General features: G+C 42.4%; 1 protein-coding gene across 2 annotated transcripts in view; it reads right to left on the reverse strand.

The window, feature by feature from the left end:
• iars1 (isoleucyl-tRNA synthetase 1) overlaps positions 1 to 19,683 on the reverse strand; it is a 51,422-nt gene that overhangs the window by 15,946 nt on the left and 15,793 nt on the right. For both annotated transcript variants that reach the window (XM_072715566.1, XM_023799732.2), the window contains 11 exons: positions 16,643 to 16,741; positions 12,574 to 12,700; positions 10,497 to 10,570; positions 9,576 to 9,770; positions 9,391 to 9,477; positions 9,044 to 9,127; positions 4,214 to 4,358; positions 1,784 to 1,904; positions 1,439 to 1,530; positions 1,140 to 1,217; positions 591 to 712 (listed from right to left, as the gene is read on the reverse strand). In XM_072715566.1, the coding sequence (XP_072571667.1) occupies positions 591 to 712; positions 1,140 to 1,217; positions 1,439 to 1,530; positions 1,784 to 1,904; positions 4,214 to 4,358; positions 9,044 to 9,127; positions 9,391 to 9,477; positions 9,576 to 9,770; positions 10,497 to 10,570; positions 12,574 to 12,700; positions 16,643 to 16,741 (1,224 nt within the window). The remainder of the gene's footprint in view (positions 1 to 590; positions 713 to 1,139; positions 1,218 to 1,438; positions 1,531 to 1,783; positions 1,905 to 4,213; positions 4,359 to 9,043; positions 9,128 to 9,390; positions 9,478 to 9,575; positions 9,771 to 10,496; positions 10,571 to 12,573; positions 12,701 to 16,642; positions 16,742 to 19,683) is intronic.

Below are 19,683 nucleotides of genomic sequence, written 5' to 3' on the forward strand. Positions count from 1 at the left end.
TAAAAGGCCACTGTTTAGGCTCACGCTACGACTCAATGTTCCATAGAGTAATAATGCCGTTAATGTATGAAGGCAGGGCATAATTAGTACTCTCCTCAGCTCGACCTCAAGGAATAAGGCCACTTCCTTTTAAAAATGATTCATTTTATGCAATTTAATTATTTATTTTGCTGGCATGTTAACCTGAAAGATACCATTTTTCTTCCCCCTCCCCGTCCCCAAGAGGATTGGAACGTGGACTCCATACTATCCTTTTAATCGGATTTTGGCAGGAATTCAATTCCAACTCGTGCTTTACCGAGACTCTGGCTGGAACAATTTTTGCAGCCTTATTAGCCTTAAAGGAAAATGTTTAGATGAAAATAAATTAATCTGAAATTCCAGTAAGGAGCTGCGACGGATATGTGGGAACAGATGATGGATGTATGGATGACTGGAATGAATTTGACAGATTCCAGATGAACAGGGCGTGCTCTCCAAACTGCACACAGCAGTGGTGAGCGTTTCGGTCGGCAACGCTTAGACATCCGGTTTTACCGGGGTCAACCATGCACTCAGTTAACTAGCCACAAATTAGTTACTCCACTTACCGAACTTGCGGAACCATGAGGTAGTGGATGCTGCAAGCATCCTTCTCCTCCACAGATGCTGGATCGATCAGGTGCTTCAGGTTCTGATAGAACATCTCAGTAATGAAAGGTGTAAAGGGAGCCTGGGTTGGGGAGGGAGAGAATCTTTTAAACAGATCTGCTGACTGTTCATTAACCCTTTACAATAGTGTTTCCCAATCCGGGTTTTGGGAACCCCTCCCCATTTTTGCAGGGAGCTGGGAGGAAGCAAAAAACACGGATCTGAGGATCAGGTTGGGAAACTAACTTACACAACAGGGCCAAACTCAACATAAGACTTAAAGGGCTGGAACATTCCTCCCAATGACAACTCAAGACACCAAAACAAGACAAACCAAAGCTGAGAGGATGATAAATCAACGAACGAAATGCCCGTATTTCTTTTATAGAATTGGTTTTACCAGCAAAGCTCTCTAAAAATCTTACAGAAAATGCCTTTAGCTCTAAAAAGATCCTCTTTCAAGTGCGCAGAAACACTCACATGTCCATGACAAGGCACACATGACTCACCATCAGCCTGCACATGGAGAAGAGCACGGAAAACAGGGTCTCCAGAGCCCGCATGCAGTCGTCCTTCCCGCTCTCGCCCTGCAGACCAGAGAAAGAGCACGGCTCACAACCGTGGCCGTTGCACACTAACGGGACGCACAGAACATAAGCACAGTCCATAGAGACCAGCATGATACCCTCTACTGGAGGCTGCAGATGCACTTCATGCATTAAAGTATCACTCCTGGTCCTGAGAAGCCCTGTGCTACGCAACCCCAACCTTCACGATCCCACGGAAACCGCAACGAAGCCGGGCGTACCTTCAGCCTCTTCCGGTTCATCCTCACGTACCAGTTGGTGAGCATGTCAACAAACTTGACTAGTCTTGGCACAACGGTGTACAGTCTGTAAGCTGAATTTGGAAACATTTAGCTTGATTCAAAAACCTGGATAAACATAGCTCTACAGTCAAGCGCCTGCTCAAGACAAAGGTCAAGACAAAAGTAAAAAAATAAAATAAAAATTCTTTGCCTAATGAGCAACAGAAAAGCTTTTATGGCTGAAATGTTTTTGAATATTAAAGAAAGTGTATTTGTAACCTTAACACACAACCATGTTTTGAGGATAGTGAGGAAACACGCCATAGGTTAACCCTCAACACCTACCATCCATTTCAGTCTTAAAGAACTGAACAAGCGACTCTGTGAAGGACTGGATCCATTTGTCCATTATGTTGTCACTCGGCTGGGCTGTGTGTTCATTGTACAGGAACAGAATGCCTTCCTCCTAAAAGGGCAGAAAAAGCCTTAATATTAAACTGGTAATATATATGTAAAAAGGATAAAATTGTCAAAACGCTTTGTGATGGTTGAGTCTCAAGTCCTGCAAAGCCTATAGAATTTTACCCATGTAGGAAAACCATCCTATATTTGTGTCACCATTCGTGCACTGCAGTAAGGTCAGCTTCTGAAGTACAAGGGTTGGACAATGAAACAAACACTCGCCAAACTGGTGTTTGAGGTTTCTCGTCTAAACATGCCAGGCCTGGTGGCCAATCTTCACTGATTGCACATCCATCAGAAAGAGTATGTGAAGGTTGAAATAGCAGAGCAATAGCACAGCTGTACATAAATTATTGCAATCCACGGAACACAATGGGAGACACAGAGTTCAAAAAGGGACAAATCGTTGGTGGGCATCTCACTTGTGTATCTGTGACCAAGACAGTAAGGCTATCGAGAGCCACGGTATCCAGAGTAATGTCAGCATAACACCACAAAGGATGGGCCACATTCAACAGGTGTAACTGTGGATGCAAGTGGAAGCCGTCTGAAAAGGATGTTTGGGTACTAACCCAGACTGAATCCAAGAAACATAAAACCGCAGCTGCCCAACTCAATGCAGAATTAAAGATGCCACAGAATGCATTTCTTTTTTTCCCTCAATTTTTTGTCTGATGTGTACAGTACATAGTGGGTATGTGACCTTGGTTTGGTCAAAAACTGTCCAGATGTGGTTTTACAGGCCCATTTACAACCCTATAATATGGCCCTAGAAAGAAATAGGCTGCTTTCTCTTATTTGATAGGCTTATTAATATGTTCGTGAGCTCTGCTCTGATTGGCTGGTTTACACTGAGGCACTGCTATGGCTCACACAGAACAAACATAGATCATTACAGGGGAGGTGAAACACGGAACATTTAGGCATCTAACTGTATCAGAAGAGGAATCGGATGTTGAGGAACAGCCAGTTGCTCGGAGATTGCAAACGAACGCTTCTGAGTGGTAAGTCTCGTCATTTAACGTTTCCTGGAACAATTTGCCAGACTTAACTGTAATAGTCCTATTTCAACTTAGGCTCAGTGTCATAATCATAACTTTGTTTTCAGCAGTTTAACAAGAACATTGAAATTATTTTTCATCTCACGCAACAAATGGTTTTGCGACGCTGGCTTCATCATGCAAGTTTTATGAAGAACTCAAACAGCAAGCTGAACAGCGCCTAAATGTGTTATTTGTGATAAATTTGGACTTTCATTTATTTTATTTTTTTTAACTGCACTAACAATTAAATATTTGTTCAGCTCAGTGTTCTCAAACCAGTCCTCAGGGAACCCCAGATGATCCAACGTTTTTGCTCACTCCCAACTCAGGGAATTAGGAGAGAGCAAAAACATGAACCACTTGGACTGTTTTGTACCCAGAGAGCAGCACAGGTTTATCATCATGACGTCCCCAGGCCCACTACCTGTTCCAGATCTCCGCAAACTTCCGAACTATTTTGACCATGTTCACGCAATGATTCAGACATTTTACCCAGATTGTGGTGCCGTGTATCAGGATGATAATGCACCAATACACACAGCAACACTGGTGACAGAGTGGTTTGATGAACATGAAAGTGAAGCTGAACATCTCCCATGGCTTGTACAATCACCAGATCTGAATATTATTGAGCCACTTTGGGGTGTTTTGGAAGAGTGAGTCAGGAAACGTTTTCCTCCACCAGCATCACATAATGACCTGGTCACTCTCCTGCAAGAGGAATGGCTCAAAATCCCTCAGGCCACTGTGCAGGACGTGCATCTGTCATTCACAACATGAACTGATGTTGTATCGGACACAAAATAAGGCCCTACATATAATAAATTATTGTGGTCTAAAACCAGATGTTTGTTTCATCAACCAATCCCTGTAATTCTCCAACGTAAATGTGCATATATATTAGATAGACAGATAGACAGAGAGATAGACTGATAGATAGAGGGAGAACTACTTTCCTGTTCACTTAAAGCAAACAGTCTAAATTAGGGCACTTCAGCACAGCAGGTTCACAGCATCCATACACTTCAGACAAACCAATAGTCATTCAAAACTGAATCAGGTTCAGTAGTTACTCTGTGGTTTTCAGTGAACCGAAGAAAGCCTAAAGATATAAGCAGTTAAGATCCAACAAAAAGCAGTGCAGAAACCAGCAAGGTCCTAACAGAAGATGCACATCTGGCCTTTGGCGGAGATCCAATGCGCTCTACGGTCCCTCAACACTAAAGCCAATCGATGCTTGGCAGAAGCACACCCCCCCCGCCCCATGTACCTTCTGCAGCCGCTGGACGTTCTGCACCAGGAAGCGGTAGGCGTTGTACCATGGCAAGAAGACATCCTTCAGCACATCTCGTACTCCTTCCTCCTTGAAGCGCAGGTTCTCAGCCCGCACTACCGGAGAGTTGATGAGGTAAAGCCTTGAAGGGGACAGATCAGGAAGCAGAAAGCATGCTAAGCAAGCATGGTGCCACACACTCTGCTAGGAAACTATATCTAGGATATACTGCTATCTAACAGAGACAGTCACACTGATAAATCAGACAAAAAACCCACTACAACAAGACCCCAACAGAAGCTGATCTTTTCACATCTCTTTCCCTATGCATAGGATCCATATCTACAATACATTCCATACCAGGGGTGTCATTTATCAAACGTTATGTAAATTTAATCTTGAAAAACTGCAAATGCACAAAGAAAAAATGAGTATGCACAACTAACTGGTCTGATTACATTAGGAATACTGGATATTGCTGCAAATGTAGTTTTGTTCATCACGGCAAAGGGAAAAGAGAGATTACAAAGACGGTACACACAGTGCAAACACTAAAAGTAAAAATAATCTTGGTGGTCTGTGAATACTCTTTTCCATCTAATCCTACCATTTGCATAGTCACCAGCAAGAACACCATTATGTTGTATCACAATCTCACTATATTTTTTATACGTGGATCCATGTATGCAAATGTCCAACAGCTAATTCAATTTTAGTACAACTTGTAACAATTACAAATATTTTCAATTCATGGGAAGAGGTGACAAGATAGTGTTTGAAATGGCAAATTAAATTCTTCAAGGTAAATGCACAAACAGAATCCCTCTTGAGCAGTGATCTCCAACTCCGCTCCTGGAGAGCTACTATCCAGTAGGTTTTCAATCCTACCTGGCTTCTGATGAACCACACCTGCTCCTGGTATTTACCTGATAGAAAACCTGCTGGATAGTAGCTTTCCAAGACCAGAGTTGGAGACCCCTGCTCTAGAGTAACATAAATAAAATTAATAAAATTATGAATTAAAATACACCCCAGTTCACATTTTTAAATTTACTGGTTTTATGTGAAGGCGCAGGTTGATCATATGAATTGTGTGACTTAGCTGGTTTACCTGAATATCAATGCTTTAGAATTGGTGTCGCTTAGGGCTGAACGATTTATCGATTTCAAATCGAGATCACAATTTAAAACAACACGATTAGCAAATCATAAAAGGCTGCGTTTTAGGATATGCATTATACAGCACGTCTGACCCAGGGTTTAAAACTGCCGTGAGAATAGATTTACTAATTCATGCTGTCCTCTTTGTGTGACAGTCATTCTCACCAATCAGAAGTGCTGTGCTCCTCATGTGCCGGTCATGCTGACCAAACAGAAGTGGCCCAAGGTGACTGTGGATACGCCCACAATTAGCAAACACATGAATCCCAAGGAAAACATTACATTCACAGTGCGGAAAAAATATTGATTCCGCTGCAGAGTTATAAGTGAATTACCTACTTATTTGATGGTCAGAGATTGTTTACAGAAAGATCCTATTATTAGGGGTCCAGGCAGCATTGCCGCACCCACCACATGGCAAAACTCCTCGGGATCCCGGCCGAGGGCCCCCCAGGCAGACACACGGTCCAGTCCCACCCTCCAGAAATGGCCATCCATCTGCCACATCCAGGTGTTACGTGGGCGTCCCCTTGGCCTGGTCTAGCCGCTTGGGTCCTCAGCAATCACCCTCAGGGAAACGCACCACATGGCTGTAGTGCCATAACTGGCACTCCCTCGCAATGCAGGCAATGTTCCTCATTCGGGACTCCTCTAGCAACCGCTCATTCAACTCAAAGTCAAACCAGCGGTACCCAAGGATTCTCCGAAGAGACACAGCACCGAAGGAGTCCAGTCTTCATCTCAGCTCACTGGATAGCATCCATGTCTCACAGCCATACAGCAAGACATGGAGCACCAAGACTCTAAAGACCTGGACCTTTGTCCTCTTCCAAAGATATCGGGAGCCACACACCCCTTTCCAAGCGACCCCCCCATGCTCTCCCAATCCGTCTGCTGACTTCATAGGAAGAGTCAGCAGACACAAAAAAAAGTGAAGTGCACACAAACACATTGAAATATTAATTAAAATTCGCCCACAAAAACCTGGAAAACCAAGGGGTGTCGCTTGCTTTTGTTGAAAGACATTACAGCCGGAAAACTGAATATAAAGGTAACTACTACTAGTGTGGTGTCATAGTTAAGGTTTAAACTAGAGATGCACAATGTGTTTTTTGCGGCATTCAAATCGAACACTATCGCTGCTCCTCAGTCTTTTTTGCTACTCAGTGGGTGTGAGTACAGTGACTTCCGCATGCTGTGACGTCATGCGCATACGCTTCGCAGTACGAGGAGCGTAAGATAAGACGTGACGATATGGGAGTATTTTACGCTTTTAACAGAAACCGGTAGCACAGCAATTTGAAATCTTTGTAAAAGTTTTGAGAGGTGGGAACAGTGTTTAATGGACAATCCCACTTAAAGCTAGCTTTATATGCAATTTTCCTGCTGTAATATTTTTCAGTGTTTGTGATATATTTCAGTGTTTGTATGTGTGCACTTCAAGTTCCATAACCCAGCTGTCTTATAGTCACTGGTGGTGAATGGACACAGTGAAATTTTTAATATGTATAAAAACCATAATATTAAAGTTACATTGTGTGCACTGTCCCCCGTAGTTTAATGTTTAAAGCAGAATTTACAGGACATGCTTGAATTGTTTAGGTTATACTTAATCCATAAATAAATTCTCTCTTTTGTACTTTAAAAGGACACAGTGCAGTTAACGGAAACGTACTGCGGGATCTCGCAAAAGTTCATCCCCATTTTTTACCCCAAACATCAATTTTTTCCCCCTCCATGTGCCTTCTGGGGCTTCCTACTCTCTGCAACAGGTTGCCAGATAACATGAAGTGTTTCCAACGCAACAATTTGTCAAAACCCGCCAAATCTGTAGACACTGCTCTGGATCGATCCGCACTTTAGTCACGTGATAATGTAGCAGGAAAGGCAGACCTGCACATAATTAAAAGCTGGCACTTTTCTTGACTTTTTAGTTTTTATTTTTGTTTCATTTTTTATTTTGAAAGAACTAGTCACAGAATAAAAAATCTAATTTCAGTCGCCATCTGCAGCCCTGAATAAACACATAGTGAAACCATTTAATCTCTTTAAGTTCTCACCCCTGCATTAGAATATAGACCTGGTAATATTTTAATGGTATCTCGTGTGGTAATGCTGCACCATACGTTTAAAATCTATTACACACTTAATATTGAACGTAAGCTTGACTTTAAAAAAATTATATCGCAAATCACATCGCAATATCTCTCTGAAAAATGGTGATATTTTCTCCAAATCGTTCAGCCCTAGTGTCGCCTTCTCCAAAATGTAGCGAATACCTCCTACTGAGTTTCTGTAAATACACACATCAACTTTTGTTTGATAAATCAGGGATTTTGAATAAAAAAATTGTGTTCATAAGTTGCGTTCACATAATAAGATGCTCAAAACTTTGATAAATGAGGCCCCAGATCAGTATGAACTGCTAACACTTAGCATTTCCCATTTCCATAGTGCCCAGGGAATTAGGAGACTGCTTCAAGTTCTTTATGAAAGAATTGCTCTACATAACATTTTAATCCAACAGAATGATGGCTAGACTCTTAACGCCAAAGCCCAGCCCCCCCAGGCGACAGGGTGCAGACACACAGTGGTGATAACACCATCGGCACGTACACGCAGTCATCAGAAATCCCTGGAGGTAGACCAGGATGTCAAAAACCTCTCCTTAGGCCACTTGTGCATGCAGTTTCAACAAAAACCAAAATGAAATTTTACACATTTGCCATCACTTAGCAGGCCCTGGCTTCGGGGGACGAGCACACAGGGTCCCAGACAAAATCGAGCCTCATTTCAAGTTTACATTTGCTCATGTTTCCTTGGGTGCTCATCGCTGTCCTCAACAACGTCTTGATGTGTTCATTCTTCCCAGTCTCACGCCTGCAACTTAGCACTCAGCAGGGAACCAATTACAGTCAATGCTCCGTGTTTAAAGAGAGTCTTCTGGGAGTCAATAATGGGCAAGGTGGAGGGGAAATGAGATAAGCTCTACTAGTGTCCCTCCCATATGGCTTCAAGCGCAACATAACAGTTAAGGAACAGGTCTGGCAGCAGCTGCAAATCCTTCACAAATTAAAAAAGAACCAACAGACAAATAATCACAATTTCTGTGCGGGCTGTCACATTCATCATTTTGTTAATCTTACATGCAGACATAGCTAAAAACTCTTGATAAAACTCATTCTGCTCATAACTAGAATCTTGTCCGACAAGGAGCTGGACAACTGGGAGAAGACCCATGATGTTGTAAAAATATGTCAGTATGAAGGAATTAAAAAATTAAATATGGTAAGTAAATGTTCTTAAAATTGAATCCAAGACAACCACACCTACAAAGCACCTGCTTACAGGCAAATCATGGTTTAAACTGATGACAACCTGTCCTGAACATATGGATGGACTCAAGGGCAATTCATTAATTTACCATATGGCTAGCTCATTAGCGCCCCCGGGATTTCTTAATTAATTAACCAGATAATTTGTTTTAAAGCTCCTAGAATTTGACTCATCATATGTGCTTTGTACATTGGGTCTATCCAGACCTGGAGAGATTTATGTGGATTCATATAGGTGGCACGAGAAGGGTGAAATTTATCCAAGCAAACAAACAAACTGCTTTCACCTTTAACCATCATCTGCCAAAGAACTGGTCAGGTTTCTGCTTACCTAAGGGCATCAGCTCCATAGCTGTTGACTATGACCCCAGGGTCAGGGTAATTCTTCTTCCGTTTGCTCATCTTCTGTCCATCACTGCACAATAGAGAACATGCTGTGTTGTTATTTATAACAGTAAAGCTCTCCCTGGGCACTTGGGGACGATCAGGTGTCCTTACCTCCATCAACAGAGTGCCCCTGAAGTCAATGCATTCAATACCACGTGATATTCAGAACCTTTGATATTCCTATATGGCTTATGTGTGTGCATGTGGGGGGGGGGGGGGTTGTCACTACTGAAATACTTCCATGCTGTAATTGACATTATTACAATATAATTCTTTCAAATTTGAACTCACCTGGCCAAGACCAACCCATTCACGATCACGTTTTTGAACGGGGGTTTGCCAAAAAGTGCTGTTGAGAGCACCAACAATGTGTAGAACCTGATTAAAAAAAAACAGTACCAGAAAACAGGAAATGAGCAACCATTCATGGGCAAACACACATAACCAACAGGTCAAAACATCCAAGAGTTACTCACCACCCCCTGGTCTGGTCAATGCCCTCTGCGATGAAGTCGGCGGGAAAGGCATCCTCGAACTCTCTGCGGTTTTCGAAGGGGTAGTGCACCTGGGCATAGGGCATGCTCCCACTCTCGAACCAGCAGTCGAACACTTCCGGCACCCGGCGCAGGTGACCCTTCCCACAGCGAGACGGGATGGTCAGGTGGTCGATGCTGCAAGCCGAAAGATAGAGAGGAAAAAAATGGCCTAGATTCACACTTTGGAGCCTCCAGAGATGAACGGAGGGCTGGATTACAGTTTGTGGCCCAGCTGTAGTGTGACAAAGTCAGCACAAGAACAACCAGAACTTATAACTGCCAGGGGAAAAGAAGGAATCCCTGAAAAAAGGCTGGAGCAGCAGATCACTGGGTAGCTATTGCTGCCTCATGCCTATGGGTTAGCGGTTCCCAATCCAGTCCTGCGGGTGGGCTAGCAGCTAGCGGTAGGATCTGAACATAGCTGGTCTCATTCCCAAGTGCGGCAAGATACCCGAACTGAACAGCAGCAGCAAGGGCCATCAAGGTCTGCCCGCCCACCCTGAATGAACAGTGTTTGGCAAATTCAGAACCCTAACAAGCTTGTGGGAAGATTGGTTTGACAACTTGTATAATTTGAAAACGAAACTAAATTATTCCTAAAACCATAAAATGGCCTAGGTTACTTTTATAAGCGCAGTGCTAACTGCTTCCACAGTGATTGAGCTAACCAAAGGAGGGACCAAGCAGAAGTCCATCATTACGGTACCCATATACAGAATGCATTTCTCAGAACAGAGGGTAGTAATTAATCAACGAAAGCGATCCTACTCTATTCCGGAGTGGTTGGTGGTAACATTACTCAACACTGTCAGGGAACAGAGATATACGTGCAGTAATCGCAGTAGACGATCGATGACTCACCTCTCCCGGTGAAGATCGGTTACTTCCGCTCCAGTGAGCTCAACCAGTTCTTCTATTGACCCCACGCACACCACCTGAGAGGAACAGAAGGGCGGATGTTAGATGTCACACCATGTCAGCACTACAACCAAAACGTCCCACTAAATAAACCAATTGGCCTTTTCTTAAACCCTCCAATATAAACAAATCTTCAAACAGGCTAAAAAATAAAGTTTGTCATGTCATGGAAAAATAAACATATATACAGAATCACAGTTCCTCCGCAGTGGTGTGGGGGGGGGGATGGTATCAATGATAAGCTGACACTGGCTGAACTACTGACACTGTCATTTCGGATTTACTCAAGATAATTTTGTCAGTATATTTAATTGCTTGTGGTTTTTTTTGGCACCTGCTACATCCTAGTCTCATCAAACCGCAGATCATGTGACACTTCATGGGCATTCTCGCTCGATCGCTATTTTGTGTCACCGCACACTGATACGGGCGTTATTTTTGGCCATTTCGCATTTCTCCTCTCGTGGCAGAGCATCGCAAACTTCACAGTAAGTTGCCAGAGGGAAGCCGTGTCCCTCCCTCATAACCGCGCGGGAAATTAATGCTGCGAACTGACGCCGGTGCCATTTTGTGTAAATAACCCTACAAAGCAAAAACACAGATTTACGAGACTGGTCAGTGCCAGATGCATTAATAATGCCCTGATTAATATGTTACTCAGTTACGCTATTATAAGGTGCAAAAAGACTGAGCATCCAGACCCACCCTCCTACTACGTAAGGCATACTAGTATCTGTGGGACGGCTCTATGGCCTCAGAAGTCATCTTCCAGCAGCCTGTGATACATATAGCTACATATAGATACAAGGAATTAACACTTATTTGATTCAAGAACAGTGCAATGAAGTATTCAAGAGTTCCATTTAAGAATGACATCCACTGTTAAAAAGTCAGTATATGCTGGAAAGCCACAAAGCGTTTGAAGCAGACCGTCACAGACCCTTAAACTGCAAACCATTTATTATAAAACCTACGTCTCATTAGTAGGAGAAATTACGAGCCAAGGAAGGTCACTTCACCCTTTCTAGAACCCCCGCGAAACATGTGAGATTCGTACGCGGCGCACAACTTCAAAGCGTCATGGGCGGAGCCAAAGTGAGCAGTTGTGCGAAGAGTGTACCACGCTTAGTGGAGTGAAGCTAGCCCAGTGTTCCAGTTCTTGGATGGGCCTAGGCAAAAACGGCCTAGATATGGACACCGTGGCAAGGGGGGCGTGAGATCTACTTTCCTGGCCCCACAAAAGCTCAGGGAGTCACAGGCACCCTGGAGACCGCTGCTTGGAGACAGCCATTATGCTATTTTCAGGAAGCAGGTCACTGTCCTTCTTTTATTGAATCGCTCTTTTCATTTTTCAAAGCCCGAAACAACCCAATTCTGGGGGCTAAATTAAGTTAGCATTTTATGAGCTTCGCCACTGGACTGGTATTCTGTAGTTTATCTTCTCGCTGCCCAAACTTTGTCAAGTTTCCTTCAGGTGACTGCTAAAAATTAAGTGCTATTAAACAAAAAAATACTCAAGACAATGTTTCAGATGCTCTTACTCACCTGACAGGTCTACCTGGACAGATTTTCTAGATTTTCACGCATGAAAAAACCCAGACAACTTGTTGCCACCTTAATACTTTTACGAAAAGATATGGTAAACAAGTAAACAAGTGTATGGCAAGTGGTAAGTGACTGACTGATTTACATACACCCTAAAGCTATTTGTACCCCACATCTGACTGACCGACCTTTTTATATTATATACACACACACACACACACACACACACACACATACACATTTTTATCCGCAGTTCTTTGTACTTTAACATTATTATACTTTTATTCTATTCATTGCTTTTTGTTTCATTTTTAATTGTATATCTAATGTAAGCCCCAAAACAAATCCTATGTACTTTTTGTACCTGGCGAATAAAAGGATTCTGACTCTGATAACTTGGCACTCCAGTGGCCCTTAGGCTCTCAGCAACCAGCCAGGAAAACAAGGCTCAAAACAGGGCCACGTGGGTACTGACCTCCTCATAGTCATCACTGACCCACAGCGGCATGGGTGTCCCCCAGTACCGGTTGCGGGAGATGGCCCAATCGCGGGCATCCCTCAGCCAGTTACCGAAGCGCTTCTCCCCCACGAATTCCGGCACCCTGAAATGAATGAGTCATGGACACATAAAACAAAAGAAAAAAAAAAACAACAACATCATCATCATCTGTGACTTTATAGAGATGATAAAAAAAGATGATTATCCTGCAGTGGGGAAGTGTCAGCATAAAGAAGGGATGAAGAAGAATACGACAAGAACTGTGTTTGTGTGCAGAGGCTCGATAAAGGGTGGCTTATGTAACACCACTCTCACACGGGACACTTCTGTCAGAAGAAGCGAGGAGATGGAGAAATTATCCCAGTCCTTGTGAACAAACAAATCACCTCTCCCCTGGAAACTAGGGGGCTATAGTCAGATATAGTCAGTCGAAAACCAAAAATAAGCTACAAATGGAGTCAACTAACGTATCAGCCACCCAGTCCAAGATTATGCAACCCACTGAAAGGTGAAATCAAACAAGAAGTTCAGAAATTCCTAAAAATGCTGAGGAGCTCACAGATGCCTCATGAATAATTCGACAGTTTAGATTTGTTAGAATTTTTCATAACATCTACATTAAAGAAAAAGGATAAAAACTGTATACCTAAAACCCACTCGGAATCACTCTACAAATGAATTAATCACTAAGAAACATTTTTCCCCTATTTTATTTTCATTCACAAAATAATCAAAAGTGACTTTTTTCCCCTGTCCTGACTTCCAAGCCCCAGGAAGACACCGATCTAGTGAAGCATATTTGTGTTTATAATGATTTTAAATAGACAATACACAGAAATTTGTATTTCATGCAATTAAAATCAGGGCCTTTGTTCTAACAAATAAATAATAAATACAATTACACACAAAGGGGGTTCTCCTTTAATCAGTACTGGAAGCTTTGTCAACAATACCGGTGTACCGTTATATTAAGTTTCCCAGAAAACTGTCACGCTATAAAAAGGAGAGGCTGCAAAGAAAAAATCATTATGTGCTTCTTCAAATGCAAAAAAAACCAAACACATTGTTTATAGTAAAAAAACTAGCATAATTTTGTGCAACAAGATACCTTAGATCATTGATAACTTAAAGCATAATTTTGCTTTATATCACGATGAAATGCTAACAGAAATGAACAATTCATCCAAGAGAAGGAAACAAGTCTTTGAAAACTCAATAAGGAACTTGCAACATATCTCAGAACATGGCTGGATGGGTATTACTACCTACATACAGCAAACTGCTGTCCTCTGATTACTGATAATTTACATCCAAGTCAATGGTGTTTCAGTAATTAAAATGAACAAAGCCACAAGCTGCAAAACAAATACAGAAAGATTAAGCCACAGACCGTTACTGCTTCATTCAATCAAGTCCCTAATTGTCATTCCAGAGCACAAAAATAAACAAGTAAGAAGGCAACAAAAGTTAAAGCTTCTTTAAAGGCACCTCTTCCAATTCTCCTAGCATGCTTTCTTTTTTTGGGACAAAACGCTGCCACTGGAGAATAACTGTGATTTATATAAAGTCAGGTTACAACAGCTGAGCGATGAGTTCATCCATTCCCATCTGCGAGAAGCATTTCTATTAAGGCACCCAATATATCAATTTAAAAGATCACCACCCACACCCAACCAGGCTAAATGTAGGCTAACAAAGGCAGTCTCAGGGAGATGCGTACACCGCTCACCGCTACCTATAAGCTACACGGAGACTGAGGAGTTTGTTATTCCCCTTTTCTTTGCGGTGGATGGTTGTTGAAAGCATTTTCAAGAACTATTTCACTAAGGAAAACCCAGTAAATTGGTGATATGAATGTCATTTATCCAGCTTCTAACCGATTACCCTGATCGGGGTCAAGGTGGGGCCTGGGTTCTGGGTCCTGGAGTCTAGCCCAGACAGCAAAGGGCACAGGGCAGGGGTACACCCTGGACGCGAGACCAGGAGTGGATACCAGAGCATCCAAAGGAAACCAGCAGGACATGGAGACCCCATGAGAGGAGGCCACTGTACCGCCGGCATCGCTCATGATCACATGCAACCAACATCAAAATCTTTCCTTCCTTTGACATTTCAGGGCACAAAAAAAAATCCACGCAGCAATCAAATGAGCGCCAAAGCCGCATGTGTCAATAATCGCATTCTGTAATACATTTTATAACACTATATGATTTAGGGGCATAGTGACATTTAATTACAATACTTGAACTCTAGTTGCACATGACCACTTTGTATTCTATTCATAAAAATTTAGTTAGATTTATTGTTTACGTGAAATCTGTGTTTTATATTTTTTGGTATATTTTTATCTTTATAACGCACCATGCGGGAACTGTGTGGAACGACATTTCAACACACTGTATACTTTGTATATTGTTGTATTGACAATAAACCAATCTTGGATGTTGAATCTTATTAAATATTTTTTAAAAAAAAGACCATATCCCCCCCCCCCCTTCCCTTTCCCTCAGAGAGACGGGGAAGAAGGACTGCAAGTATCGGCACTTTCTAGTAGCGTTGACGCTGGAGTGCCCTCGAACTCGAGACGCAGCCTCCGCAGGGTGGGCGAGACGGGGGTTGATCTCCGTGAGACTGCGCCTCCGGCATGCAATCGAGACGCCTAATCAGACGGGACGAAGCACCAGCGGTCGCATGCCAGCTTCGCTGACGTCTGTACAGCTACATTACCCTACAGAAACCCATGTGACCGTCCAGACCTGCGGGTCCTTTCCAGAACACCGCCACATGTCATTCCCGCTTGAGTGCAGGGCCATAAATGGGCATCCGGTTTCTGTGGCTAATGATAGGCTCACATTTTGGCGCCGTAACTAAGATGCACGCTAAATGAAAAAAATAATTTATCATGGCTAAGGTGGTAAAATGAATTCCATCTCCTTTCACGTAACATGATTAGATACCTTGCCCCATTAAAGAGTGGAGGAGAAGCATCATATTTAGAGATAACAGCATTACTTTTTTTTATATAGTAATTTAAGTTAATATTCACTCAAAGCACACTGCAAATTATTTTTAGATATTTTTTGGAACATTAACTTCTTCATCACCATGAATACCCTCAGAAATGCAATCTGCGGAGCTGGTAACCAAACAGCAGTTGCATTAACGCAATTGCATGCCTGTCGCTTCCCAAGTAAACAGACGTGCATGTCAGCATTTCCGTGGCTGCGAGACGTCGGGATCAGAGTGGCGCCCACTGCCCACGTCTCCCTGGGAAAACGCCGTCCGCACGGTAACTGCTGAAACTGCGTCCGGCGCACACAGCGGGTCCATGGAGCAACGCGGATGCCGTTCAGATTCAATGCAGGCAGGAGGTATTTGATGTGCACACACACAGAGACCCAGAAACGCACACACACACACACACACTCTCACAGAGAGACACGAACATATATACAGACCTGGAAACATATACGCGCACACACGCACGCACACACACACGCGCGCACACACACGCGCACACACACGCGCACACACACACGCGCACACACACACGCGCACACCAAAGAAACCAGAGGAGACCCCACAATTGAACCATGGTGGTGACTCCATTCCTGGTCCCAGAGGTGTGAGGCACAGTGCAAACCACTGCACCACTGTACCATCACCTGTTTTACTTTATGTCTTTTGTTATTTGTATTGTTTTAAAATAAATAAAATAAAAAATTAATGATTTATATTTCTTCGTATTATTTGTTTCCTTTTGAGCACAATCCAGAAAGCAGGTGGAAAGCGCATTTCACTGCACAGATATATGGCATATACTTGTGTATATGCCAAATAAAATTTGAAACTCAAACTGAAGTCTGATTGTACTCAACAAGGAGGGTCCAGGCTATACACTGGAAATGGGGATACATGGAATGGGAAGGTACATTTACAAAAAATGGGATAAAACCCGAAAAGGGCACTTTTCCAACCCCCAGAATCTTCCAGATGACACAAGATGGTCAGACTAAGAGGATGGACATTGCTTCCTAGGACTCACCAGTAGCATTTGCTGTTGTTGTCCAGCAGTTTGTCCACTATTTGTTCCACTCTCACGAACCAGCTTGGCACCGCCTTGTAGATCAGTGGAGTATCTGACCTGCTCCCATGGGGAGAGACAACAGGAATGGGTTGAACATTAAAAGAACTGTGAAACAACAGACAAATGTGAACATTCAGAGAACAGTGTCCAACAACAGATGAACGTGAATTTTCAGAGAATACTGTGCAAAGAAAGCATACATTCAGAGAACACTGTCAAATCTTTACCTTCCATAACACTTTCAAACAGACAAACATGAACTTTCAGAAGACACTATCAAACAGAAAAATACAAATACCGTATTGCATTTGATTAGCTGTCTTTAATTGGCTCTTACATATCAAGATCATTTTTAGATTCATGTTTGGATTTTTGGGCGTTTTGCACCGCCCAAGAACCTTTGGTACGTTCCCTTTTCCACTGACTTCCGGTCGAGTACCAAAAGTTTCAGTACCAAAAGTTCCAAACCGACTGGAGTACCTTCTTTGGTACTTCGGTACTTTGATGTGGGACTTGAAACGCTTTCTTTGTCGACTGGTTATGTAAAAAGCCTGCCTCTAAACACAATACAAACGCCGTCTTGAAAACAGTTGTGAACTCAGAAAACAATAAAATGAAGTAAAAATATTATGCAATCTGGTAGGAAGAACAGGATAAGATATTTAAAAAGTATTTTGTTTAACATACTAAGACAGCACGCATATAATGATGTCATTTTGTTGTGATAAATATTGAGGTATTAATAAAAAATAAAAAAAAATTAAGGAGTTCATGAATTTCTTACAAACCTGTCTTTGAGTGATTTAAACCGCAAGGATGAAGTCTCAGGGAACACATGCAGAGCTCATGCAAAAGCAGCAGAGGTAAACTTTAAACTCCTTTTAAACTTATATTAGATAATCTATAAAAAGAATAATTAAAATGTCAAAGCTTGCTAAGTTTTTTTTTTCTATGACAGAGTAACAGAGTAAAAATAATTTAGTGAAACTTTAACCCCTTGCACTATAATGTCCGTATACATTATTGAAAGTAAGGGAGAGGCCTCATTTTAATCTAGCTTACTAGCGATGTAAGAATTGCATGTGCATATTTGGTATTAATGCAAAATTTGGTATTAATATCAGACATCTATAATATACTACAACCAGAATTACAGAATACCCTGCCTTGAGTTGTGGCGTCATTCGGTGCTGGTACCAGTTTTTACACCAATGAAAAACCAACACCTTGAAGTACCGTATTCTTGGTACTTTCTCGAATGTCAATTTTCACCAGCCTCTACTTCTACTGAAGGTATCAGAAATGAAATGCCGAAAATAAAAAAATGACTCCTTGCAATTTGCTTTCACCATTACAGGTATCTGCAAGGATACAGATGGCCTCAATGCCCAGATATCATCATCATTTATCCTGACAACGGTAAAAAGGCAGCATGTAATTTAGTCCTGAAAAAAGCGATTAACTTATGATCTCTTAAAGTAACAGCCAATCACAAAAAAAGTCATTCTGAACTTATGATTACTGCTGAAACCTTTGAAAATGCTATGTAGCACTCCATTCTATCCTTCATTCTAAGCAAATTTGAACACATTTTAGCTACTGCTCTTCAACACACACACACACACACACACACACACACACACACACACACACACACACAGAGGGAGAGAGGAAGGGAGAGAGAGAGAGACCACACATGGATGTTTTCAAGGAGTTTGTTCTCAGTTTTTGTCCACCGTTAAGCTCCGAGGAGATGGTTAAACTTGTGCTTTCAGTGCAGGCTGGGACGTCTCTCCCAGCTGCACTAACCCATTCATTAATATCAATCCCAGCACCCCCCCCCCATGGACTCCTTTACCTCCCCCACTGCAGCTGTCTTCTCCAAATTATTACAGCATCGCTCTTTCGCCGTTATCTGCTTTGGCAATACTGCCGCTTCTTTAATGCTTTATGGAACTTGGGGCATGGCTGTTAGTGATATCATTAACAATTTAGGGAATTTGGATGGGCTAATTTGTATAGCGCGTGTTTGGGTTATAATATATATCATATTATGGGTTATAATATATATCATAAATAATACATATATATATTAAACTTATCTAAGATCTCCATAAGTCTGAGGTCTTCAATGAAACCGCTCTCTGCTAAATTTTTCAGGTACCCAAGAACATTGCGGTTCAGTGCGGACACATTAGGAAAGGAAAGACGACCGTCACAAATCCAACCAACCAACCAACAAACAAACCATCCATCCTGGGACACAAGATAAGTGATCACGCTTTAACACACCAATGGCCCTGGACGCAGTACGATTCACACACGCTGTTAATTGTGGACAGTTTCTCCTACTGTGTCGGTTTTCTAGAAAATTCTGCAGGCGCACGATTTTTCAGGGAAAACTGGGCCACGCTCAGGCGCTGCGCTTGACCGCTCACAGAAGGAACGTCAATAATTGATGTCTGGAGGCCGCTTCACCCTCTTGTTTGTTCTGGTATCATCACTTTACATTCGATGAACCACTAGAACGACATCTGCGGGACGACAAGAAATGGCGCTTCACCTGAGTGGCGTGGCACGTACACGTGAGCTGGGAGCTCACTGACACGAGAGAGACCCAAACCAGAGCTGAAAAACCAGACCAGACGAAACACACACACACACACAATTTATATAAATAAGTGAATTATGTAAGTACTTACATAATCACTTATTTAAGGTACTTGTTTCCTTAAGAAAAAAAACGTGTGTTAAAAAAGGAAATAAAAATAACCTGGGACATTATCACCAAAAACAACCCTAAAAACACACACCTACAGCTGTGGGTTTGCGAAACGTCTGGACCTGTAATATGTTTTGTTGCTTAAAACCAGCAAAATTAACCACGTCTCTGAGGACTACACACATGCCTCAGGTAGCTACTGTCTGAGGTCTGGTAGAAGACGGAAACTAATAAAAGGAGTCAGGTGTGGAGGAAGGTGCTCAGCGTCGAGGATGAC

The sequence above is a fragment of the Paramormyrops kingsleyae genome, chromosome 8, assembly GCF_048594095.1.
Source record: "Paramormyrops kingsleyae isolate MSU_618 chromosome 8, PKINGS_0.4, whole genome shotgun sequence".
Classification (NCBI taxonomy): Eukaryota; Metazoa; Chordata; class Actinopteri; order Osteoglossiformes; family Mormyridae; genus Paramormyrops; species Paramormyrops kingsleyae.